A 26,118-nucleotide genomic window follows, 5' to 3' on the forward strand; every position below is an offset into this window, starting at 1 on the left:
GATGGATTTTGAAATGTAACTGTAAGGATGATGAACAAGTTGCTTCTAATATATAAAAATATTCAAACTTCTGTTGAAATTTCAAATGGAAGAGGAACAAGTTAAAGAATGTATGATTAAATGGGCAAAAAATCCTTTGGTTATAACAGAGAGATTGAACAGTGGGGACAGTTAAAATGCACATTGTGCTATGACTTGAAAGAGAACAAGGAGGTTTAAAAAAATGCTTGGTGAAGGTTTAAAAAAGCTAAACAAATTGAATACAAATACACTGATACAGAAGATTTTGGAGATTAATGTCCAACTGAAAGCAGTAAAGGAAAGGGCGGAAATGGTAAATGCCGAGATCTGAATCCAAAGTCCCTGATCTTTAGGGAGCACCCACAGATTGGCTGCCTACCTAAAGACAGGGTTTGACTGAAGGTAGGGCCTGAGGCGACCACCTCAGGGCAGCAGATCTGACCCCTAACTCATAGTGCTACTCCCACTTAAATCTTCCTCTGGCTGCAGCCCACCGCTCTCCTTCTCTGGCCTTGACTTCCAGCTCAGCTTCTGACTCCTTCTTGATCAGAGGCCCCTGTGACGCAGCTACGTTGCTTGCTTTTCACCTAGGTTGGAGAAGGGCGGCAGCTGAAGGATGAGGAGAGGGAAAAGCCAAAGCCTACACTTTGCCAATGCTGATCTTCAACCCCACTTCTTTTGTGCTCTTTCTCTTCCGCTTTCTCCCTCTTTTGGCAAAGATCCCTTCTTTTCCAGCTCCGTGCAAACTTTGCCTCCCCTCTTTCCCACCCCCAAATGCAAGCTTTCCCTCCACTCTTTTCATCCTCTCCATGCTAACTCCCCTTCCGTCTTTGTTCCAGGGTTGTTGCAGTGGAAGGGGTTGCTGTTATTGATATATTTTTTTATTTTTAAAAGCTCGTATGATTTATGTGGAAATCATTTGTTGTGCATTTTTTGATGTTTTATTGTTCATGACTACTTTTATTATGTTGTAATTGCATAATTTATTCATGTTGTAAACAAAATTCTGTGTGTGTGCATGAGAGAGAGAGAGAGAGAGAGAGAGAGAGAGAGAGAGAGAGAGAGGAGGAGGAGGAGGGTACTTTATTTGGTTTAAAATGACAGATCTTTGCAGCTTTTATATATGTTGGAAGCCAACCAGAGTGGCTGGGGAACCCAGTCAGATGGGTGGGGCACTGCTACTACTGCTACTACTGCTACTACTACTACTACTGAAGGAAGGGCCGAACAGAACTTATTCTGAACCCCAATTTTGTGTAAAAAGTAACAAGCCTCTTTGCAAAATGAACCCCAAGTAAGGAAGCTTGCTAATGCTAATTAGGAAGATTTATATGATATTCTAGGGAAGTAACATTATCTAGGCTGTCTCTTTGAAGTTTGTGAGAATGCTACAGGAAGGGAGTAATGAGTGAACTATTCCTCAGGAAGGTTACCATGACCAGACCAGCTGGACGCTATAAGAAGATTGGCAGACTCAAGGGATGAGAAAGTGTGTTAGCTAAGGAAAGTTGAAGGACTTGTTTGAAGATCAAAAGCCTGTAGGGAGGAACTGCTACTGCTTGCTTGCCAAGCTGTATCCTGTATGTCCAATCTTGTAATATGTCAAAGGTCTCATAAATCATGTCAATTTCTGGCTAACAGAATGTCCTGCTTCATAAATCATGTCAGAGTTCTGGACTGCACTACATGTTAATGCGTCATACAGATTTGCTTTCTGAAAAACCTATAAAAGATTGATCTGAACAGAGATCGGGACTCCATTCTGCTTGGGACTGAAGTCTGGCTGCAGCCATAAATAAGGGTGTTATTCCTCGAGCCCCTGGTCTCTCTTCCTTTGTTCTGAAAACTCCTGCTGCTACACTACTACTACTACTACTACTACTACTACTACTACTACTACTAATCAAGCTGCAGGCTTGCCAAGTCGTGTCTAGAAAGGGCTATATGCATAAACGTATTGCTCAAAGGACATCAAAGTGCAGTCTCCAGGATGGTTCATCATTGCTCAGAGTTAGGGCACATGCTTTGCATGCATAAGATTCTAGGTCCATTCCATGCTATACCCACTTAAAGGATTTCATATAGGAGACTGGGGTATGATCTCTGTTTGAAGCGATGAGCAGCTGTTGCTAGTTCATGGCTGATCTAGCCCTGCCAGGGAAGATATTGAGTAGGACCAATGGGTCATCACAGCATTAAGATTTGTGACTTTGGAATGCTGACCTCTACATTGCCTTCCGATTTAGTGAATCTAAAGCTTGGGATGTAGTAAAGATGAAGATTGATAGCTTATCATGCCAGTTGGACAGAGCTAGGCTGGCATACTCTTTCATAAGGCAATATATAGGTGATGTGATGCCATGGGAATAAAACAGTGATGGTTCTTCAAAGCTCATCTCAGTAATGACAGGAAATAGCTATTCTGCTATGTGCGACAACGTTGCTAAATGAACACATCTGTCTTTCCCTCAACCCATGGGAAAGGCAATAAGTCTTTGTGTGAAAAAGAACAAAGTTTTGAATGAGGCAGAAGGGGAGAGAGAGAGAGAGAAGAGCTTTGGCCTGTGTGAGCATGTGATAAGAATTGAGCAGAGTGGGTTATGGCTATTGGAGTGCTGAAGCTAAGTTTCTCCACTTAATAAGGACAAATAAAGAATGCAGCTGGATTAGATCCAAGGAACACCTGGTTCAGCATACTGTCCTTACAATGGTCAACCACACTTCCCATTATGGGAAGTCCTTAAGCAGGACCTGAGTGCAAATGGGTGTGATCAACCTCTGGAGTAAATGGAAAGTGTGCATGTTCCCCTCTCAAATGTACATACAAATGAGGAAACCTTTCTCCTCATGGCCAGCCTTCTGGGGCCTGCATGCAAGTGGGCCTAACATCAGCAGGCAGTACCAGACCAGGAGCACATGCACACAGAGAGGCATACATGCATACATGCGGCACACACTCCACACATCATGTACTCTCACAGGCCTATATCCACACATACAGCTGAAGCAACTATCACTGATCTATGGCCCTTTTGCACAGACATCCATAGTAGTCACTTTGCACAGACACCCTGCAGTCACTTTTAATGCTTTATGTTCTATGCCAATAGAACCCATCATCAATCCTGGTTGCTCAATACCCACTGTTTGCGGGTGGTCCTAGGGGTGGGGATGTGACCCCCAGCCTATAAAGGAAGGCCTGGAGAAGGAAGAGAATTTACAGTACAGTATATTTCATTTCTGTGGTAATCAGTGAGAACAGCCATAATAGCTGAAGGTCATCAAGGTCATCAAAGGTCCTGGTCAGTCCCATCTGCCTGTGACACATAAATGTTTGTGGATCTAGACGGACAGCATTTTATACCTGCTTTCCACATCAGTAAGGTTTTATATGAAGAAGGCAGGCAAACAAGACCCTGTTGTAGCAAACTTGCTAATACCAACCTGGAATGTTGAGCTTTGTTTTCTACAGAGGAGCTATATCATTAACCCTTGATCATCAATATTCTCCATTAGCTGGGAAGGACAACGAAAGAGAACAGGTGGGAAAACTTTTCCATTCCAGCTTTCATATTCCTCCCTTTTAGGGGTCCTGTGTCAGTGATGGGTGCTAGCATAGGCAAAGAGTGGATGCAGACATGGATGTGACTCTTAACTTTGTGCAACAGCTTACAGTCCAGCCATGTAAATGTCATCTGCCCTATACAATTAAAGTAGTATCATACCACTATAAACAGTAATGACTCCCCCTCCAAGAATCCTGGGAACTATAGTCCATTAAGAGTGCTTAGAGTCACTAAGAGACTCCCTCTCACAGTGACAATTCCCTGGGAAGATGCATTGATTGTTAAACTACTCTAGGGACTGTAGCATTGCTTGTCTTGATGAAGCACAAACCTAACCAACAAGGGCCAAGACTGGTGCGGAGAGGGAGGAATAATGGAAGTGACACTGTGCAAGCAACTAACTAACATTAAAACACAGCCAAAAAAAATTATGTTGTTTTATTTTTACAATAACGAATAGGATTCAGTAACTTGAATAGAATGAAAAAGGGTTGGAAAACAAGCAAAGAAGTTTGGTAGAGTACGGTGCTTGTATGATAAACTAAAGAAAGACAAGTTGAACAAATAAATAAGGATAGGACTGAGACTGATGGGGAAGAGGAGGAAACAGGGCTGGTAGAGTACTGAAGTAGGAAGGACAAGCTGCCTCCGATGCCTTTCAATATGATTACAGTGGTACCTCGTGTTAAGAACTTAATTTGTTCTGGAGGTCCGTTCTTAACCTGAAACTGTTCTTAATCTGAGGTACCACTTTAGCTAATGGGGTCTCCCGCTGCCGCCGCACCGCCACCACACGATTTCCGTTCTCATCCTGAGGTAAAGTTCTCAACCTTCCGGGTTAGCAGAGTTTGTAACCTGAAGTGTTTGTAATCCAAGGTGCTTGTACCACTGTATATGCATTTCACAAGTAAAATGAATACTCATAAGTGATGCTGCATTTGTTTGAAGTCAGATTGGTTATGATGTCTCTTAAGTACAACAGTTCCTTTGACACATCTGCTTCCTTTGAGGCACCAGGAGGAGTCTACAGTTGAGCCTCAACTTCCTCATGGCTTCCTTTACCTCTTGGTTCCTCAGGGTGTAGATGAAGGGATTGAGGGCAGGTGTGACCACCACATAGAACACAGAGGCCAGCTTGTTGGTGTGGGAGCTGGAGAAGGGCTTGAGATACACAATAGCACAGGGCACATAGAAGAGGCAGACCACTGTCAGGTGGGAGCTGCAGGTGGACAGAGCCTTCCCGCTGCCCTGTCTGAAATGGCCACAGAGGCTGGTCAGGATTGTGATGTATGAAAGGAGCAAAGCCAGAAAGCATGGCAGAGTTAGCAAGCTGCTGTTGACTACCATGAGGATCTCATAGGCATATGTATCTGCACAGCCCAGCTTGATCAGTTCTGGGATATCACAGAAGAAGTTGTCCAGGACATTGGACCCACAGAATGGTAGGTGGGCAATCAAGACCATCTGGATGGTGGAATGAATGAGGCCCCCTGCCCAGCAGAGCATGAGAAGCCTGAGGCAGCACTGGCTATTCATGATGACTGTGTACCTTAGTGGGTGGCAGATGGCCACATAGCGATCGTAGGCCATGAGGGTGAGGAGAAGCATCTCTGCACCACCGAAGACATGGAGGAAGAAGATCTGGGCCATGCAGCCCCCATAGGAAATGGTATGGCCACAGTTCAACAGATCTGCAGCCAGCTTTGGAGCAGCTACTGAGCTGAGGGACATGTCCGCAAGACTCAGATTGGCAAGAAATAAGTACATGGGGATGTGTTGTAGCTGTTTCTCAGACATCACAGTCACTATGATCAACAGGTTGCCCAGAATGACGATGGTGTAACAGGCAAACACCATGGCAGAAAAGAAGATCTGGGAAGGGCGGGAGGCAGAGAAGCCCAGCAAAATAAACTCTGAAATCGTGCTTCCATTCATGATGAGGGCTGATTCTAGTAGGAGAGACAGAGAGAATTGGCACAAGGTGGTAACATTCCTTCAGCCCATGTTCATAGGGACAACCCAATGCATTTTGCTGCCTGATGGGAAGGACATGAGGGCACCCCCCATACCATGTGCAGAATCTGACTGAGCTGGCTGTTGAATCTCGTTTCAGCACTGGTGGTGGGGCAATATCTTCCACCAAATCTGAGGGGTGCAGGAGAACTTAAGAGATATGGAGCAGGAAATGTAGGGGATTCAATGACAATCATAGGGTAGAATGAGCGCTACGCCCTTTCGTCAGGCTGCCTCACTTTGCCTTATGGGAGAACCTGTCCTTAGTCCTATCTCTTCTGTTTTATTCCCAAGTTACTGCATGCAACAAACTGTTTCAAAGTGATATTCATCTCTTTAAGAAAAATACTCTGTTTAAAACAGCACTATACCTGAATTAGGCAGATTAATGAGTTTGCTGATTTGCACCCCCCCACACACAAACACACTCCTTTTGTTTTTGCTATGCATAAAGAGTTTGGGTAAGACTGTAGAGTGCAGAAACCCAGTCCCTGACAGTAGAATATCACTTTTGATATGCCACTAACCATTTCAAGCATATATTTACAGTATTAAGATCTAGAAACTAGATTGTGAATGACAACTGAGATTTTTCAGGATGTCAAGTTCTGTGTCTAGCAAAATTTTGGAGTGCATACAACTAAGACTATCCACAATAGTGGGTACAGCAATGACCAGATCTGGTTTCCTCATTACTGAAGTTTCAGATGCAGATAAAAGCTTATCAGTTTTTTGTTTTAAAAGGTGGGGATTTATTTATTTTTGGCAAGTGAGTTACTATTATGGTATAAATGGTGGTGTTCTCTTCTGCTGTCCATAAAGCCCAGTTCTATTAATGTTTCCTCAGAAGTATGTCTCACTATGTTAAATGGACCTCAGCTCAAAGAAGTCTGCATAGTCCTGTTGTGTTCAACGACACTTTGGAATTTACATGCTGAGGATTCTACTGTTACCATTCTTGTAGTTTTTCCTATTTTTATTAATTGTGTTTGTTGCTCTTTCTTGCTTGCAAGTCACTTTGGGAGCTGCAAATAGAAAACAGATCCAAAATCTCATTAACAACAACTTAAATTATGACTACGAATTTGTTATCATCATCATCATCATATTATAGATTTTTAAACAATCCTGCATCATAAAATCTCAGGGTGGTTCACGGAGTAAAATACAGGGTAAAAACAATAATAAAGAAATAAAAATAAATTCCCATTGCTGGGTCAAGAAGAAGAGACATAGTCTGCAATCCTAAATCAACTTACCACAGAACTCAGCGGGATTTACTTCTGAACAGTATTGTGCTGATAACTATGATAGCAAAATGACTGGATGCAAGAGTCATGGCACTGCTAGAAATAACTACCATGGTCACTTTCATATCAATAGAAGGCAATCCAGTGTCCATACCTCCTTCAATCTCTGCTATCAACACACTATTCCAAGGCAATCCTGAATTCTCCAACTTTTGTGATCTTTTAAAAGTATCTAGGTGGACAAAAGGAGAAAGAGGGGGGCGGGAGGTTGGTTGGTTGGATGGATGGTTGGATGGTGATTATCTCCAGGATTCATTTGTGGGGGTGGATGGTGGTGAGGAAAAACTGAGAACCTGAGTAGACGGGGGTGGGAATCCTCCACGCAATTGTGAATATTGAGAATACGAGTAAGAATGAGCACTTTCCTCAAATTTCTCCCAGACCATTTTGAAGCAAAGAGGTGGCATATCTCGGAGTTTCCTTTTATATACTCCTCCTGCAATAGATGTCTTTGGTTCACACCCTATGTGACTAAACATGGATTAACTCTTCTTGATGCTGCTTAGCAGCCTAGAGAGAGTGTACTGGCTGCTGTGTGGTCCCAAATGAGGTAATTAAAAATCGAAGAGGCTTAGAAGCTGTTTTAAAAGATCTTATCTGCTTCATAATATGTTGGCCTTTCCCGCCCCACTTGGGAGAAGATCTGATGCTAGTAAATATTGGTGTGTTTTATTTGTTTTGTATCAGAACCCTTCAAGGGTCTCCAATGTTCCCATCTCATTTTCACAACAACTCTGTGAGCTAGCATGGCCCAAGGACAATAACCTACATAACCCAGTGGGCGCAGCATGACTGAGTTGGGATTGGAACTCACCTCTCCCTTAAAAATGAACCAGTGAGATGTGATGGAGGTTAGTCCATGAGGAGGAATGGGGCACTGTCCCACCAACCACAATCTGCCCTCAGCCAGCCTCCATGTGCCTCCATTTCAACTTCACAATGAGTCTAGGGGGGCACTACCTGTTGGCTTCCTCCTCCATAGTCTCCATGTAGACCCCAGGGACTTCCTGCTCCCATCTCTTCTACTGTCACCTGCCAGATTATGCATTTTCTCAGAAGTTGGAAGGGGGAAAAAACGTCCTCAGCTTAAAAACCCAGATGACTTTAGTACAGTGGTACATCAGGTTTCATACGCTTCAGGTTACATACGCTTCAGGTTACGGACTCTGCTAACCCAGAAATATTACCTCGGGTTAAGAACTTTGCTTCAGGATGAGAACAAAAATCATGCTTCTGTGGCGCAGCAGCAGCGGGAAGCCCCATTAGCTAAAGTGGTGCTTCAGGTGAAGAACAGTTTCAGGTTAAGAACGGACCTCCGGAACGAATTAAGTACAGTGGTACCTTGGGTTACAGACGCTTCAGGTTACAGATGCTTCAGGTTACAGACTCTGCTAACCCAGAAATAGTCCCTCGGGTTAAGAACTTTGCTTCAGGATGAGAACAGAAATCACTCAGCAGCAGCACAGCAGCAACAGGAAGCCCCATTAGCTAAAGTGGTGCTTCAGGTTAAGAACAGTTTCAGGTTAAGAATGGACCTCCAGAACGAATTCAGTTCTTAACCTGAGGTACCACTGTACTTAACCCAATGTACCACTCTACCAATCTCAAGAGTATGTATCCGATACTGCCCCATCTCCGATGTATTGATCATGACATATAGTGGACGCTCAGGTTGCGAACGTGATCCATGCGAGAGGCAAGTTTGCAACCCAAGACGTTCGCACCCCACAACACTTCATCTGCGCATGTGCGGGTCGTGATTTGGCACTTCTGCACATGTGCAAGCGCTGAAACCCGGAAGTAACCTGTTCCGGTACTTCCAGGTTTTGGCGGGTCCGTAACCTGAAAACGTGTAACCCGAAGCGTCTGTAACCCGTGGTATGACTGTATATACAAATAAAACCTTCAAACTTGTTATTTCATGACCCTTTCTTCCAGGCTGTTTGATATGTTTTCAACTCTGCCATGAATTGCATTCAGCAATGAAACAGTAAAACTGAGCAATTTAATAAAGCAGTTATGATCAAGATGGCAGCAGCGTTATTTTCACTAGCAGATATGGAACTCACACATACTACTTCAGGGAAAGGGCTTCCTTCAGCATTAGTCATACTCAGAGGGGACCCATTGAAATTAATTGCCCTGTTAGTCATCACTATTAATTTCCACAGGTCTGTTTCAAGTATGACTAACATTAGATGCAATGCAAAATGTTTGTGCAGTATCCCTCCTTGATACTCGGGTGGAGCATTCAGAAATGTTCTTTCTTCACCCTGTCATCCAGAATTTTACCATCCAGCTCATGGGTATGGAACTTCAGACCTAGGGGCTAAATGTGGCCCTCTAGGCCTTTCTGCCTGGCCTTTGGAACATTCCCCTGGCAACACACACCTCCTTAGGCCACGCCCTTCACTTGCTCTGCTTCATGCACAGAATGTTTTGGCCTGGCAAGAATGCATCTTTGAATTCTGACAATGCATTTTGGATGCCTGGATGAAGGATAGAAAGGGATCTGTGAGTGTGTGTGGAAACTAACCTACCCTCGGGGCTGGAGTCTTAGGCAAGTCAGCATGAAAGACGCAGGGCTTTCTTGTCAGTGAAGCTAACATTTTTATTCAAGGAAATAAAGAATCATGGATCCACTGTGTGGATGGGGAAGGGTCATGATCCATGGTGGAGCATCTGCTTTGCTTGCAGAAGTTCCTAGGGTCAATTCCCAGCATCTCAGTGCCAGACTTTTTTATGTTCTAGAACTATTCAGACCAATGGTCAGATTTTCTACAAAGCAGCTTTTTATGTTCCTGAAAGTTGCAAGCCATGCCACATTTTCCTGTGGGTCTCATTTGTGCTTGATATTTTAAATAAATTGGAGATTGCTTTCAGGAGATGCATTCCCCATCTGCCCACATTCCTTGAGGCCTGCACATCAGCTTTATCAAAGCAGTCTGATGTAACAAGAAGTCAGTGATGCAATAGAGGCTCCTCTGCCTTTGTTACTTACCTGCTTGCTCTGCCTGCCCTTGAACCACACAGGTGGTGATCCATGGGATGTCCTTGTGCAACAAATTGGATGAGCCTCCTGCAATAGAGGTCTATGAATCCTCTGTGAACATCCTAGTGACCTTTTCTGAAAATTGTTGACAAAGGTGTCAAAACTCCGGGGAACGCTTGGTACTGTTGAATGCCCCAGAGGGTAATTAAAAATAATGATTCAAGAAATTTTGGGAAATATTCAGCTCCAAAACAGTTCAGCATGTGCAAATATGGATATTTGAGAGATTTCCCTATTGGGGCACCATATATAGCACCCTTCCAATATACCTGATGAGCAGGCCCACCCTCTTTCTGAACCACTCTTGACCTTTCCTGCATCCAGTATTTTTTACCATGGGTTCCTTCTGGATTTGCCAGCTATCACATTTAATCATTTGGAGAAGCATGGGGAATGAATTTTCTCCCAACCACTGTGTTCAGAATAACTTTATGAAAATAGGAAGCTGTCTTACTCTAAGCCAGACCCTTGGTCCATCTTGATCAGTATTGCCCATGTTGATTTGGCACCTGCTAACCAGGAGCTGCCAGGGATTGAACTAGGAGTTCTACCTATCTATTGCATGTTTGTGATGCAGAGATACAACAGAAACTGTAACCAAGAAAAATAAAACTAATCCAGCCAGTATTTTTTTGGTGTTTTTTTTTTGCGGGGGGATATAATAGTACTTCAACATTCCCAGTTTCTTTAAATAAGTTCTCTCAATTAGAAGGAAAATATTGATACTGTTTTGATTTTGATTTTATTTTTTACTTATATTTATTCTGCCGGTGGATAAGCTTCCACATCTCATTTAAATTTTTGCTTTAGAAGAAATCCAGTGACAACATATGGCTATTGTCCTAATGCATATTGAAGAGTTGCAGATAAAGCTTTAAGTTACAGATCTGGAACACATATTGGCTCAGTGACAATATTTTAATGACTTTTCTTTTTCACAGAAAAGATTCTGTGAGACATGGAGTAAAGATGAGAGAGAAATTTGGTTTCGCTCACATTTTAATGCTCCTAATTTGCATTTACCAAAGCAATACATGAACCAAAACACAGCTCTCCTTTGAAATTAATACTTCTCCAAATGTTGCAATGTAGTTCTTGAACCAAAAACATGTGTGCAAAAAATGTGTACATTCATGAGAATAGCATATAAAAAATGCATTTTATTAAGCTTCCAAAATGTACATATTAAGAGAAACAAAAACTAAAACACTGATGAATTATTGTGAGGACTTTGCAAACTGATATGGGAATGTTGTGAAAAATGAGAAACTGAGAGGAACCACAAATAACAGATTTGTTCATCCCTAGAATGAAGAGAATTTGGGTTGGAGCCAGACAAACTGAATCATACTTCAATCCTACTGATATTAATGTAACTAGAACCAAACCCCAAAAGTTGTAAATCCACATTCCCATATTAACTTTCCAGTTAACATTACAATTTCATAATACTATACCAGCAATAGTTTCAGATGTTTATTTTCTTCTTGTTACTCCTTATTAGCTGCTCTCTTCTGTTCAGTTCAGGCCTCAAAAGAATTATGTATACTTTGGGGGAAAAGATGCAGCCCAACAATCCAGCGCTGGAGGCCAAGATGGAGAAAATTTCTGCAGCCACCATGTATTTCCCTTTGGTGCTTAGGTAAGCTGGAACAAAAGAGACCCACACACTGAAAAACACCAACATACTGAAGGTGATGAACTTGGCTTCATTAAAAGTATCCGGCAGCTTCCGAGCAAAGAAAGCTACAGTGAAGCTGACAAAAGCCAGAAATCCCATGTAGCCAAGAATATAGTAGAACATGTTGGTTGATCCTTCATGGCATTCCACAATGATTTCTTCAGGCAAGGAGTGCATGTCCAAATTTGGGAAAGGAGGGTCGGCACATAGCCATATCATGCAAATGCTTGCTTGAATACTTGAGCAGCAGAGAACAAGAGAGATTGTAAACCGGTTCCCAATCCATTTCCTTATCTGGGATGTAGGCTTTGTGGCCATGAAAGCCAGAACCACAGTAAGAGTTTTTACCAAGATGGAAGAAATGGACATGGAGAAGACTACTCCAAAAGCTGTTTGTCGTAGATAGCAAGTCAGCAACTGGGGACGGCCAATGAATAGCAAGGAACAGAGGAAGCAGAGCAGGAGGGAGATGAGAAGAGTGTAGGTGAGGTTCTCATTGTTGGCTTTGACGATGGGAGTCTTCCTATGTTTGATGAAGATTCCAAGCACCAGAACTGTGGCAGCAGAAAAAGTCAGAGCCAAAATGGCCAAGCTGATGCCCAAAGGTTCAACAAAAGATAGGAAGTGTAGATCCTTTGGAAGGCATCCATTTTTATTGGAGTTTGGATACAGAGCTTCTTGACAAGCGAAACAGTCATCCATGTCTGGGGGGTAGAATGGACAAAAAAACGAAGAGATATGATCTCTTTAACTCCAACATACCATAACTGTTTTGCCGTCATAACATGCCATAATTGTTTTATTCCATGCTGAAGGAAACAACTAGGGTTTCTTTCAAAGGCAGAATCCAACAAACTCATCTGATCAGTGCAAAGATTTACTCTTGCATAATGGGACTTCCACCTTCTCTTCTCCCTGGGTGTGCCCTGTAGTTTCCTCAGATCTGCTCCAGAGGGTTGTGGGAATTCCCAAGATTTGATTTAGGGTGCATGGGGAGGAGGGAGGATGGGGTAAGTTCTATGGTACAAGCATAAATCTTTACACTAATTGAACATGTCAGATAATGTCCAGCGTCTGGTTATGCCTATACAATCAGCATGAAGCATCATCATGCGGCAACTCCCTTGGAGATTCTTCTAAATGCAGGTCAGAAATCAGAACAAATAAAGACATAGCTTTCTTAGAATTATTTCTGAACTGGCTTTGAACAAAGAGGGAGTCTGGTCAACTAAAGTATATGCCACAATACATTTGTTAATAGCTACCACTGCAGCAGGAAGGTAAACAGTGTTTCCATGCACTCTGGCACTCGTCGTGGTTTCCCATTGCACCAGAAGCAGTTAATCATGCTGGCCACATGACCTGGAAAAGCTGTGGACAAACGCTGGCTCCCTTGGCCTGAAGTGAGATGGGCACTGCCCCCCATAGTCAGGTTTGACTGGACTTAACCATACAGAGGCCCTTTACTTTTTTTTTAAAGGCCTGGGAGTCCCTACCTGTGTTATAAAGTTTGTTGGATCCTGTTCTGAGACTTTATGGGGAAAGATGGGAAATAAATCTAATAAAAATAAAATAAGGAAGGGAGGGAGGGAGGGAGGAAGAATTGAAATCAATCAGAACTGAGCTATTTTGCTTATCCTACTATGCTTTTCTGCACTGAGCATTGCACATCCTACCCTTGTTGTCAGACATCTTCCCTTTTGGGCATGGAACACAATCATAGCAACAAAATGGCTGTCCTTCCTTCTTTGTTTTTCTATAGCCCGGATGGCAGTTGTCATTGCACAAAGAAAGAGGCAGAACCTACACACACACACACACACACACACACAGAGAGAGAGAGAGAGAGAGAGAGAGAGAGGGCTTGTATTTTCTACCCTAGGGAGGAATCATAGTCTAGCACTACACATTGGTACCTAATGAAACCAGGTTCACTTCATGGCATTGCCATTTACAAAGATGTTGTTCCTAGCTGGAATCCACAAATAATAAAGAGCAGAAAGTTGAAGACCAGGACCACAGACAGCTCCCTGTAAATGGATATGCAGGTTTAGGCTGCAAATGAGAACTGCCTAGAAGCACTAGCCTGGATCTGACTGAAACTTTATATCAGGGGTGTGGATTGGAACCTCCTTCAGCCAAAGAACTGCATTCCTTTCTGGGCAGCCTTCTGAGAGCCACATGCTGTTGGTGGGTGGAAACTTTGTTTAGCTTTGTACAATATGCACATATACCAACTTTTCCATGCTTCATCCAAACAAGGGGCCTTATCAGAGTTCAATGGCACATTCCAGCCAAGAAGAAAACTGAAGTAGAGCCAGTGAGCAGGTTGGGTTGGAGAAAGTAAGCTCCAAAAGCCCTAGTTAGCCCCTGGGCCTGAGATTTCCTGCCCCTATTAATAAAGTCCTGCAGAAAGAGAAGAAGAAGAGGAAGAGGAAGAAGAAGAAGAGGAGGAGGAGGAGGAGGAGGAGGAGGAGGAGGAGGAGGAGTTTGGATTTGATATCCCACTTTATCACTACCCTGAGGAGTCTCAAAGTGGCTAACAATCTCCTTTTCCCTTCCTCTCCCACAACAAACACTCTGTGAGGTGAGTGAGGCTAAGAGACTTCAAAGAAGTGTGATTAGCCCAAGGTCACCCAGCAGCTGCATGTGGAGTAGTGGGGATGTGAACCCGGTTCACCAGATTACGAGTCTACCGCTCTTAACCACTACACCACACTGGCATTGATAGCCTCACTGGATAGTGCCTGCTTGAATATTTCAAAGATTTTGCAGTTCAATATGCAGATGTAGACTCAAACAAGGTTAATGAGCCCCCTTCAGCACAAGGATGAGGTGATCTAGCACAAGGTAACAAATGATGCTTCATGGCTTGGATGGATTTGAACCTGGGTCTCCCCAGTCCTGGTCTAACACTCTCATCACAACACCATGCTAGCTGGTGAAAAGCCAATCACATTCTCGTTAAAATGAAATGTCTAATACATTAAGTTTGTGCTCACAAATCACTAAACTACCAAAAAAAAGAGCATGTATATCATTATTTTTGTTAAGGCTTGTTCCTCATATGAATTCAACAGGGAAAAGAGCACAGACAGCTCCTGGAACTGTTGGCAAGATTCATATGCGCATAAAAACATTTTTGCAAGGGCTAAGTCCAGAGATTCAAGGATATTGTATAGAATTTACCCAGCATTCTCTTTTTTTGTATATAATTTTTATTAATTTTCCAAATCAATTAAACACTTTCCAAAATTTCACACATTTGATTCATTTTTGACTTCCTTCGACTTCTCTGATAATCATCCATTTTTACTCTCAATTTCACATTTCTCAAATTATATTGCCAATCGTCTTCCCTCCCGCCTCTATATATTTTTTTTAACAATATATCTCCGTTTTTACAGTGCCTCTTGAAACCCCGCCAGCGTTGTTTGTACATCACTTATTCTTTTCAGATATTCAACAAATTTCCCCCAGTCCTCAATGAATTTTTGGTCTTTAAGATAAAGAATTTACCCAGCATTCTCAATATGCCTTAGAACTACTTTGATATCCTACCTGATTATATGTGCTGTGCCAGGTGATAATATCCTCATTAATAGTGAACTCTCTGCCTGGTGCTTGGGGATCCATCCTTCCTACCTTCACTCTTTTAAAAGATTTGTTTGGGAAAGTAACCCAGTTTATAATATCAAAGCCAGCTGTCAACACACCATTCTCATTGAAAGATATTGTGTCACCAGCACTGTTATTAAATGAGATTGTCTGAAGAAAAGGGTGAAGCTAGAATGAAAGTGAAGAAGGCAAAATATAGATGTTAATGGAAAAGGGCATGTGGGACACACTTCCCTACTTGTCATGTGATACCACTTCATGACTGGATTACTAGAATGCTGTCTCTGTGGAGCTGCCCTTGGGCCTCGTTCAGAAGCTCCAGCTTTTGCAGGATCCAACAGCTGAGGCTGCTGATGGGGCAGACATCTGCTAGATCATCTACACTGGCTGCCCATAGGTTTTCAAGCCATATTCAAGGTTTTGGGTTGATATACAAAGCTCTGAACTACTTGGACCCTGGATACCTTGAGGACCTCTTGTGTCCTTATATACCAACTGAGATAATCCTGAGGAGCACCGTTGAGTCTTCTCTGTGTTACACTGGCCCGACTGATCTTAACTAGAAGTTGAGCATTTACTGTCACCAGTCCCATCTGCAGAACACTTTTCCAGCTGTGATCAAGCAGGCACTCTCACTTTGGAGTTTCAGGCACCTCTTGAAGATCTTTTTAGGCTGAGAGGGCTTTGCAGCCATTTGATTCTACTTTTAACCTTATCTATGTTATTTATGTGACGCGGGTGGCGCTGTGGGTTAAACCACAGAGCCTAGGACTTGCCAATCAGAAGGTCGGTGGTTCGAATCCCCACAACGGGTTGAGTTCCCGTTGCTCAGTCCCTGCTCCTGCCCACCTAGCAGTTTGAAAGCACGTCAAAGTGCAAGTAGATAAATAGGTACCGCTCTGGCGGGAAGGTAAACGCTGTTTCCATGCGCTGCTCTGGTTCACCAGAAGCGGCTTAGTCATGCTGGCCACATGACCCGGAAGCTGTATGCCGGCTCCCTTGGCCAATAAAGCAAGATGAGCACCACAACCCCAGAGTCGGCCACGACTGGACCTAATGGTCAGGGGTCCCTTTACCATTACCTTTATGTTATTTATGTTATTTATGTATTTATATATTTAATGAAATTTATATACTGCTTGATTGTACAAAACCTCACATGGTATAATGCTGTAAACCTAACAGATAGGTAGATGATAGAGATAGGTAGATAGGTAGGTAGATAGATGATAGATGATAGATAGATAGATAGATAGATAGATAGATAGATAGATAGATGATAGATGATGATAGATGATAGATGATAGATGATAGATAGATAGAGATAGATAGAGATAGATGATAGATAGATGATAGATAGATAGATAGATAGATAGATAGATAGATGATAGATAGATAGATAGACAGACAGATAGATGATAGATAGATGATAGATAGACATGGCAGTCTAGAAATACTTTTATAAATACATAAATGTTCACATCTAAAATGGTGTAGCTATTGTGGAGCACATTAATTACCTGCCATGTATGCAGGATTTCAGACTCCATCATAGCTCCATTGGTCACTGCTCTACATTTGGATCTTGAGGAGTGCATGGAATGCAAAGCATGTGCTATGGCATACACAGCATTATAGATGCTGTAGCTCTGGCCAGTCATGCTCATTTCAAATAAAGGCCCAGGAAGGTTCTCCAGTTGTTCCTCCCCTGTGCAGTGTACCTCCATATCCTCTTCTCCAGAACCTGAAAGTAAACAGCTGAATGCCTGCTCCCAGAAGACTCTAGTAAGAGTATCTCTTCTTGCTGAGTGGGGATTTAGACTTTGAAGGAAATGCTGAAATTCAGTCACCTCACTGGAGTGAATTGCTAAAGACAAGGCACCATGGAACAGATCTGTGTCAAATGCCCTTTGAAATGTCTGTAATTCAAAACTCCAGTGGGCAGTCATAATCCACACCTTGCCAGCATACACACCTCCCATATATGTCTCAAGAGATAAATAGCAGTTCAACCCAAGCATGGTCTGAATGTCTGCATTTACAATAAAGACACTGAATGTGGTGGTCTTACTTAAGAAAAAGATCTCATTCTTTGTGATATCAAAGTCGTTCACCATGTCTGAAAAGTATTTCATGATGGGTATTCTGTAAGTCAAGGCAGTGCAGATGCCATTCAGGGAAAGCTTTGCTATCAAGTTCTGCAAAAAAGTTTCACCTTTATCGTCAGCCGTTGCAATGAGCCCGACCCAGTGCCACTGGAAATGCAGAAGTAGTTGCACGATCCCTTCATACTGATATGCTTCATTGGGGACCATTTGGTATAAGAAAGGGAGCTTGGCTCGATCATTCACTGTTGGAGCAAATAAGCTATAAGTGACCTAAGAAAAACAAGGAGGGGAGTGTGTGTTTTAGAATTGTTTTTGTTCATGTCGTATTGTTGCATTTGTAGTCTAGCTGTAAATCACTTTGGTCCTTTCTGTCAGAGTTCAGTGAATTCCGATCTTCTCCCACTCATGGGAGACAGCCAAGGAAAGTAGACAAAGAAGCTCTGACCGAGTCTTTATTCAATATTCACAGCAAGAGGCATAGGTAAACTGACTCTTAGGTTAATGGCGTTGCTCCAACTGAGCTCCTCTCCTCTCACTTCTTAGCAACAGCACTTACCATTACAGTGACCAACAGGGGCTAATTGTCTCTGAGTCCTTTTTTCTTCCACTTTCAATGCATGCTGGGTTCTGGGAGAAGGGGGGTCAGGAATGCTTTCCAGTGATAATGTATCAGCTGGCTGCTCTGTCTCTGTCTCCCCCTTATCTTCTCCCAACACCTCCCAACTCTTCTGTTCACCTGTCTCTGATCTGTGACCTTCCTCAAACCACTGCTGTAAATCAATACTGCCTTCCTCTTCTCTGGAAGGTTGAAGAGAAGGGGGGCAATCTCCACCACTCCTCCTCGGTCCAGTCCCCCTCAGTCCAATCCCTGACACTTTCTTTTAGTGGGAAGTGTTGTATAAATTTAATAAACCTAACCTAAACTAGTGATGAATCCCCCATATACCATGCATGTGACCCACCTGTGGAGTCTTGTAAGTGCCTATGATAGTGGCTATGTGGAGGGAGGTTTCCAAGTCCAGCCCCCCAATGATGGTTACCATCTTCTTCTCAGTGTCACAGGTGTAGTTGGGCACAATTATATCCTGACCGCAGAGAAGCTTCAAGGTGTTCTGGTAAGTCATCTTTGCATCAAAGTAGTTCTCATAGACATGGAAACCCAAAGTGATGTTGGGTAAGAGCTCAGAGTTCTCACTGATCTCCTTCACAGCAAACACCAAGGAGAGGACATGCTGGTAGTTCTTTGGGACTGATCTGCAAGAAGAATCACATGTCAATTTTTGCTCTCTGTGAGCCCCTAAAGAAGAAGAGACAAAGGTAGAAACTGCCATTACCAAACCGAGCAGTCTTAGTGTCTATATCTTAATCAGCATTTGTTTGTTTGTTTGAACAATTTTGATACTGCTTAACGCTGTAAATTCTGAGCAGTGTACAATAAGGTTACAAAATGAAATGAAATCAATGAAAAGTAACCATAAAAGTGAGATTAAAATGCCCACTGATTATTTATTATTTAAAGTCTTCACCAGGGAAGGAGGCTATCTAATTTCAGACTGGGTCTACAATATTGATTACACAGCTTGTGCAAAACCATGGATAAAACACTAGCAGTGTCTGCACCAAAGACCTCAGGATGTAATTTAGTCCCACTCCCAAAGAACTGCTGTCTCCAAGTGCCTTTACTTACGCAAGTCCCTCTATCTGCTTCATTTGGGGTGGTCCATTGAATATTATGCTATCTGAGAAGAATAAGAGTTGAGAAGCAATTCCACCAATGATGAAGCTACTTGGTTGATAATACTGGTGCTGGATATGGACTGGATTGTCAAAAGTGCACATTGACAGATTTGCCTTACTGTATCTTTGAGGCTGAATAACTAGAAGAATCAGGAAGAGACCAAGCATTCTGGGGGGCAAACCCCTTTCTCCTGACAATAGTCCTGCAGTTTCCAACACAAACGTCACTGAGGTAGCAAACCTGCACCTGGGCTAATCATTTCACCTTCTGGGTGGAAAATCACATGGAAAACTATCAAAGGACTTTGCCCACAAACTATAAAGCATGGAGAAAAAACTTCCAGAGTCCCTCCCCCACCCAGTTCTGTATGGCAAAAGGGCATTTTATATAAGCCTTCAAGGTTGGTTATTGATGTTGACTATGATCTCTCCAAAGTCTGGTGAGAACCGCCAAGATTGGGAGTGAACAAGATGGGGAGTACGTTCAGATAATTACAGGATTCATAATCTTCTCTCCAGAGGCACACTGTGTAAGAAAACATGTTTGTCTAAGTATGCTGCATCTCTTCTCTTAGAAGTGACAGGAGGGTCACTTGTGCTCAGTTTCTCTCAATTGTACCTTAATGTCCTTGGATGGAACCAGAGAGGAGGTGACCATTTCTGGAAGCATATGTTACATTGCTCACATTGTTGATCCCCTTTGGGAAGAGGAACCTGTGGGCCACCAGATTTTGTTGGACTCCAACTCCCATCATCCCTGACCATTGTCTACACTACCTGAGAATGATGGCAGTTGGGGTCCACATGGAGGGCCGCAGGTTTTCCATCCCTGCTGTAAGGCTAGAGTCAAATGAATCATTAGATTTGTGAAGTATCAACAGTGTTCATGTTGACTATTCAGAGGTGTGAGTTGATGTATCACAGGTTTGCCCCCACTGTCAAAAAGGCCAGTGGCTGTGGGTAAACAGCAGCAAGAGGGTTATTGGCTTCATGTCCTGTTTGTAATCACCAAGGGAAAATAGAGTGCTAGACTAGATGGGCCTTTGGTTCAATCCAGTAGAATTGCTCTTACATTCTTAATCACATCAATTCACGTGGTCCTGGAAGTCCAAAAACCAGTGTGATGGTCATTCTCTCTGTTGCATGTCTGATAATAAAAATGCTGGGCTCCAATTAAAAGTCCAATACTTAATATTAAAAGACCTAAATGGCTTGGCACCAGGAGACCTAAAGGAACACCTTCTCCTATATATACCTCTTTGGACCTTATGCAGTTGGTAAACCAGGGAAAGGGCCTCCTTTGTGGTGGTGGATTTTTTTGAATGCCCTTCCCAAAGAAAGACATATAACCCTGCACTGGGGGGACAATGAGAGCTTGTTCATGAAGGGCAACTGCTTCATTGCAGAGGGATTGTGGGTGGCGAGAGGAGTGTTAAAACATCCCTTCCTGCACATTGTGGTCCCAATAAAAAAAAAGTCCCTTAATACTTAAAAAAGAACCAAACATATTCCATGTTTTCCTTTTAGCAAAATATGTTATTTGACTTTAGAATGTTTCTCATCACTCAAGGTACAAATTGTCTCCATTGACAACTATGGTGGTTTAGGATGATGCAAAAAGTCTTGTACATGTGCAACTGAGCTTTCTGACACACAGAATAATGCACCCTCCCTGTCTCCTTACCCTCTTGAGGACATGAAGTTTCTTTCACTTCCTGTCTGCAAATGAGCACCGCACAGTCACAAATTAATAATTCCCTTTGCAACAAAGCTCTGGGATATGGTGTCACTAACTTCTCATGAACTATTCATTCATTGTGCTTATACTTGTTTCCTTTGCCTTCAGAAGTGATATATCAGCAGCCACAAACATATTCCATCTTGGTGGGGTCTCTGTGTGGTGGGACCAGGAAATGTAACAGTTCCACACTCCTAAATGAAGCTGCAAGTTAGATTGAAGACCAGCAGGACAATGGAGGTAAATGCCTGCAAACCAAAGTCAATTAAGACATTCCCATGGCTTACTACAGCATTTCTAATGGCTGTGCTAGTTGCTGAGGCTGTTGGATAGAATTATTGCCTTGGTAGACCTTGACCTGAAGCAGCTAGTGAAGAGAACCTGAGTAAGCACTCTTGTTTTGTAGACTTAAAATATGTAGGTGGGGGTCGTGTGTGTGTGTGTGTGTGGAATTGTGTCATGTAAGGCAGGTGTTAGCCCATCTCTGATGTAAAGCAATACTTTGTTGAATGGACATCCAGGTCAAAAACAGCATGGCAAGATGAAACCTGATGAAGTCAGGTAGTTTGTGTATTTATTTATTTGCAATTATTCTATACTTCCAAAATGAAGAAAAAAATCACAGCATAATAGCATAAAATCAACAATAACATTACATAACTGCAGTGGTACCTCGGGTTAAGAACTTAATTCGTTCCAGAGGTCCATTCTTAACCTGAAACTGTTCTTAACCTGAGGTACCACTTTAGCTAATGGGACCTCCCGCTGCTGCTGCACTGCTGCCACATGATTTCTGTTCTCATCCTGAAGCAAAGTTCTTAACCCAAGGTACTATTTCTGGGTTAGCAGAGTCTGTAACCTGAAGCGTCTGTAACCTGAAGTGTCTGTAACCTGAGGTACCACTGTAGGGGCATTACAAATTCTTACTATGTATCTTATCTGTCAATCAAATTGCTATTTATAATCAATATAGTCATGATGCAGAGGTGTAGGCAGAAGTTCACCCCTCTTTTCTTTGTTTTAAAAGAAAAACAACAGCAACCTTAGCTCCACCCTTCAAATTTTTATTTTTTTATTTTTTTAAGATAAGACAAAACTTTATTAGCATTGCCCAATGGCCATAGCGACAGTAAAACATTACAGTATATGCAGAAAAGGAAGTTTGATATAAGAGCACAATTTAAAGTCCTGAATCAGCCGTCAGTTAGTGGCCCTTATTCTGATTGCCCCTGCTATGAACCTAGCCACCTTTTCTGTTATCTGCTCATTTTGATCTCATAGAAGAAAGGACATTGTGGCAGTGGTTGAGCACCCTGGGATGGTTAGTACGAGTGGGGTGATGATTTCGTTCCTCAGGTTTTTGTAGAGAGTACAAGACAGGAGGACGTGTGCCGCTGTTTCGGTGCTACCATCTCCACAGGGGCAAAGACGTTTCTCAGGCAGGATCTTTTAGAATCGACCCTCAAGTACTGCAGGTGGCAAAACATCCAATCTTGCAAGTGTAAAAGCACATCTGTATTTTGGGATAATACGTTTGTGCTGATATAGGGCCAGAGAATCAAAATGGAGAGGTGGAAAATGAACATACCAAGGGCAGATTTTCCTTCTAGTGGCCAGGTTATTCTGATGCTTGATATTTTTTGGACATTGACCAATTAGACTGTTTACTTTAGTAGGGCCCATAATAAGTAGGTGTTGTGGGGATAGGCCACAAGAGTGAAGTTTTGGATAGATGGTTTTAAGCCAGGCACTTTTATGGGAGTCTTGAAGTACTAGGGCTAGTAAACCGGGGGGATTTGAGTTTAGGCGGAGCCAGAAGTTAAGAGTTCTTTGCCAGGTCTGTACTTCTACTGAAGGGAGACTTGCCTCCAGTCTCAATGATGCGTTTGGGACGCATGGCGGTACAGGAAAATATCTGCCTTAGAAACTTTGATTGAACAGCTTCCAAAGTGCTAAGATGGTTACCAGTCCAAATCTGAGCCCCGTATAGTAGCTGTGCTAGGGGTTTAGCTTGGAAGACTTCTAGGGCTGATGGTATATGTTTGCCACCCTTGTATGGAAAAAGCGAGTCAAAGTCTTGGCACTTCCCATGACCCCGTAGACTGGAAGAAAAGGCCCAGATATTTGAAAGCTTTGACCTGTTTGATTGGTTGATTGTCCATACACCAACTGTGGGGCCTATATTTTCTTGAGAAAACAATAACTTTAGTTTTCTGATAGTTTACGACCAGGTGTTCTCTCTGGCAATACACTGAGAATTCTCTTATCAATCATTTTAGGACTATTTTTGTTTGGGATAAGAGGACCGCATCATCAGCATATAATAGTACAGTGATTGGTTTTGAGGCCAGTTTAGGGACATGGAAATCTGGAGATGTTAGGCACTGGACCATGTCGTTTATGTATAGGTTAAGAGGGCCGGAGCTAAAATGCATCCTTGCTTGACTCCCTTTGTGGCTGGTACAGATCCTGTAAGTTGGCCATTTGTAGAGCAACACACTTTCAGCACAGTGTCTTTATAAAGGCAGTTAATCAGATATAATAATCTTTTGTCTATGTTTGAGGTGTTCAGTTTAGCCCATAGTCTTACTCGTGAGAGTGAGTCAAAAGCAGCTTTCAAATCAATGAAAGCAGCATACAGCACACCGTGAGATTGCTTGGTGTACTTATCTATGAGGTGGGCTAGGACGAAGCAATGGTCTATAGTAGATCTGCCTTGCCTGAATCCTGCTTGCTCTTCCGCAAGGATAGCCTCACATCAATCCAGTTGATTAATTTATTGTGGAGGTGTTTTGCATATAATTTACTAACTATAGGTAAGAGGCTGATAGGTCTGTAGCTGGTCGGATCCGATATGAGTGGCCTCTGATGTGGTACAGGGCAAATTTACCTTTCCCTCTGTCTCCAATATGAGCATAGCAACCTGCCTTATACTGAATCACACCATTGATCCATGTGACTCAAGGTGCAAAGCAGATGCTCTACCATGGAGCCCTGACCCTCCCCTTAATGTTCAGGCTGTGAGTGTCATTGCTTATGTAACCAAAATAGCACCAGTCATGAGAGGGATGTACCAGAAGGCACAGAGTAACTTCAAAGTGTTCGTGGCATTTTTGAAGGAAAATATTCTAAGGGAAATGGACTCCAAAGCTTCCCAGCGAGAACTGACCATTGTCATGGAATGCCCACATGAAAAGGGGAAATATAAAATGGGAGAGGGGTTGGAATGAAGTAGAAACACTGGAGATCAAAATAGCAGCTCTGCCCATAGCAATTTTGTTGCAGTTCCTATGTTTTAAGAATGAGAGCAAAATGAGTACAGTGGTACCTCCTGTTATGAACTTAATTCGTTCTGGAGCTCCGTTCTTAATCCAAAACCATTCTTAACCTGAGGCCTGCTTTTGCTAATGGGGCCTCCGCTGCCACTGCACGACTTCCACTCACATCCCAGAGCAGAGTTCGCTATCCGGAGATCTACTTCCGGGTAAGCGGAGCTCGTTACCCAAAGCATTTGTAAGGAGGATGGTATGTAACCCAAGGTTCCACTGTACCCAGAAATACCACCAGCTGCATACAGCCCACAATGTGATGCTTGTTTCCTGACAAACACACATCCAACCAATTCTATCAAGTTATAACTATAGATCAGTGGTAGAGAATCTGCACTCAGGAAGTTCCAAGTTCAATTCCCATCATCTCCAGGTAGGACTGAGAATGCCCCAAACTGAAACCCTGGACAGCCACTGCCATCCCATGTGGATAATACGGAGCTGAATGGTCCAATGGTCTGGACTAATATAATGCAGTTTCTCATGGTCCTATCAAAATGTGATAAAACGTTGTCCACAACATCAATGGAACAATTTTTCTTTATTTAATTTTTTCTTCCATAGCTTTTATTGATAACTATCCTGTATTCTTTCAGAGTCCCATCAGTGGGGCCTCAACACACATGATGGAAGGAGAGAACGACACCACTGTGAGAGAGTTTGTATTTCTTGGGCTGACCAGCAAGCCAGAAGTGAAGGTCCTCTTGTTTGCTTTCTTCTTGGCTGTATATGGCACAACCATGCTGGGCAACCTCTTAATCGCTAGCCTAGTGGCTTATGCACCTATCCTCCATACCCCTATGTACTTCCTCTTAGGAAACCTCTCATTCCTTGATTTCTGCTACTCTAGCATAACTGCTCCTAAAATGTTGGTTGGTTTCCTATCAAAGACCAACACCATCTCTTACATGGGTTGCATTTGCCAGATCTTCTTCTTCCACTTCATTGGCGGCATCAAGATCTTCCTTCTTGTCATCATGGCCTATGACCGTTACATTGCCATCTTCTGCCCATTGCGCTACATGGTCATCATGAATGGGGCAGTGTGTGGTGCCCTGGTATGTGCCTCCTGGACTGGTGGCTTTGTCCACTCCATCATCCAAGTGGCCATTATTACCCAGTTGCCCTTTTGTGGCCCCAACAAGCTGGACAACTTCTACTGTGATGTGCCACAGGTGGTCAAACTCGCTTGTACTAATACCTTTGTGGTGGAGCTACTCATGGTGTCCAACAGTGGCCTCGTGACTTTAATGTGCTTTGTGGTGTTGCTTGTGTCATACTCCATCCTTCTGGCCAAGCTCAGAGCAGGGTCTGCACCCAACCGGAGCAAAGCTATCTCCACCTGTGCTTCCCATGTCACTGTAGTGACCCTGATTTTTGGGCCTTGCATCTACATTTACATCCATCCCTTCCACAGCTTCCCCATGGACAAAGCCATCTCCGTTCTCTATACTGTCATCACTCCCATCTTGAACCCTTTCATTTATACCCTGAGGAACAAAGATTTCAAAGTTGCATTAGAAAAGCTCAAGGGAAAGAAGCAGAAGAAATTGACTCCCTGACAGACTTTGAAACTGACTCCCATTTGTATTGTGTATGGTTTCTTCACCATTCAAGGTGAAGCTGTGTGCAAATGACCATGTTGTGGAAATCAGACCATGAGAGAATCATTTGAAGCATATGCCAAGGCATCACTTTATTTTCTGATATGCGTATCAGGAGAGAAACCTTGTACACCTGTGCCATAGGCGTTCTGAACATTGTAAGTGCAAAATATGTATACAGAAGTTGACATACGACAAGCACACAAGTCGCTTTATCAAATATACTGGAAAATTACAAAAGTTGCAAGAAGTTACTCAAATAGGTTTGCTCAGCAGCTTTCTTAGTGTTATGTGACAGTTTATAGTTATCCCCATCCTTTGTTTCATACAAATGTTAACTG

The 26,118-nt window shown here is 42.8% G+C and overlaps 3 protein-coding genes across 3 annotated transcripts; 1 reads left to right on the forward strand and 2 right to left on the reverse strand.

The window, feature by feature from the left end:
• Window positions 1-4,556: 4,556 nt before the first annotated feature.
• LOC128398945 (olfactory receptor 4Q3-like) lies at window positions 4,557-7,890 on the reverse strand. Its single transcript, XM_053360209.1, has 2 exons — window positions 7,871-7,890; window positions 4,557-5,511 (listed from the first exon to the last, which is right to left on the reverse strand). The coding sequence occupies exons 1-2, from the start codon at window positions 7,888-7,890 to the stop codon at window positions 4,557-4,559; spliced, it is 975 nt and encodes a 324-aa protein (XP_053216184.1).
• A 3,540-nt stretch (window positions 7,891-11,430) lies between these two features.
• Window positions 11,431-22,741, reverse strand: LOC128398946 (vomeronasal type-2 receptor 26-like). Its single transcript, XM_053360210.1, has 6 exons — window positions 22,711-22,741; window positions 18,332-18,666; window positions 16,782-17,639; window positions 15,205-15,429; window positions 13,320-13,446; window positions 11,431-12,347 (listed from the first exon to the last, which is right to left on the reverse strand). The coding sequence occupies exons 1-6, from the start codon at window positions 22,739-22,741 to the stop codon at window positions 11,431-11,433; spliced, it is 2,493 nt and encodes an 830-aa protein (XP_053216185.1).
• A 2,055-nt stretch (window positions 22,742-24,796) lies between these two features.
• LOC128398947 (olfactory receptor 4D5-like) lies at window positions 24,797-25,735 on the forward strand. The gene has a single exon (XM_053360211.1). The coding sequence runs from the start codon at window positions 24,797-24,799 to the stop codon at window positions 25,733-25,735; it is 939 nt and encodes a 312-aa protein (XP_053216186.1).
• The last annotated feature ends 383 nt before the right edge of the window (window positions 25,736-26,118 follow it).

Source organism: Podarcis raffonei, chromosome 13 (genome assembly GCF_027172205.1).
Source record: "Podarcis raffonei isolate rPodRaf1 chromosome 13, rPodRaf1.pri, whole genome shotgun sequence".
Taxonomy (NCBI): domain Eukaryota; kingdom Metazoa; phylum Chordata; class Lepidosauria; order Squamata; family Lacertidae; genus Podarcis; species Podarcis raffonei.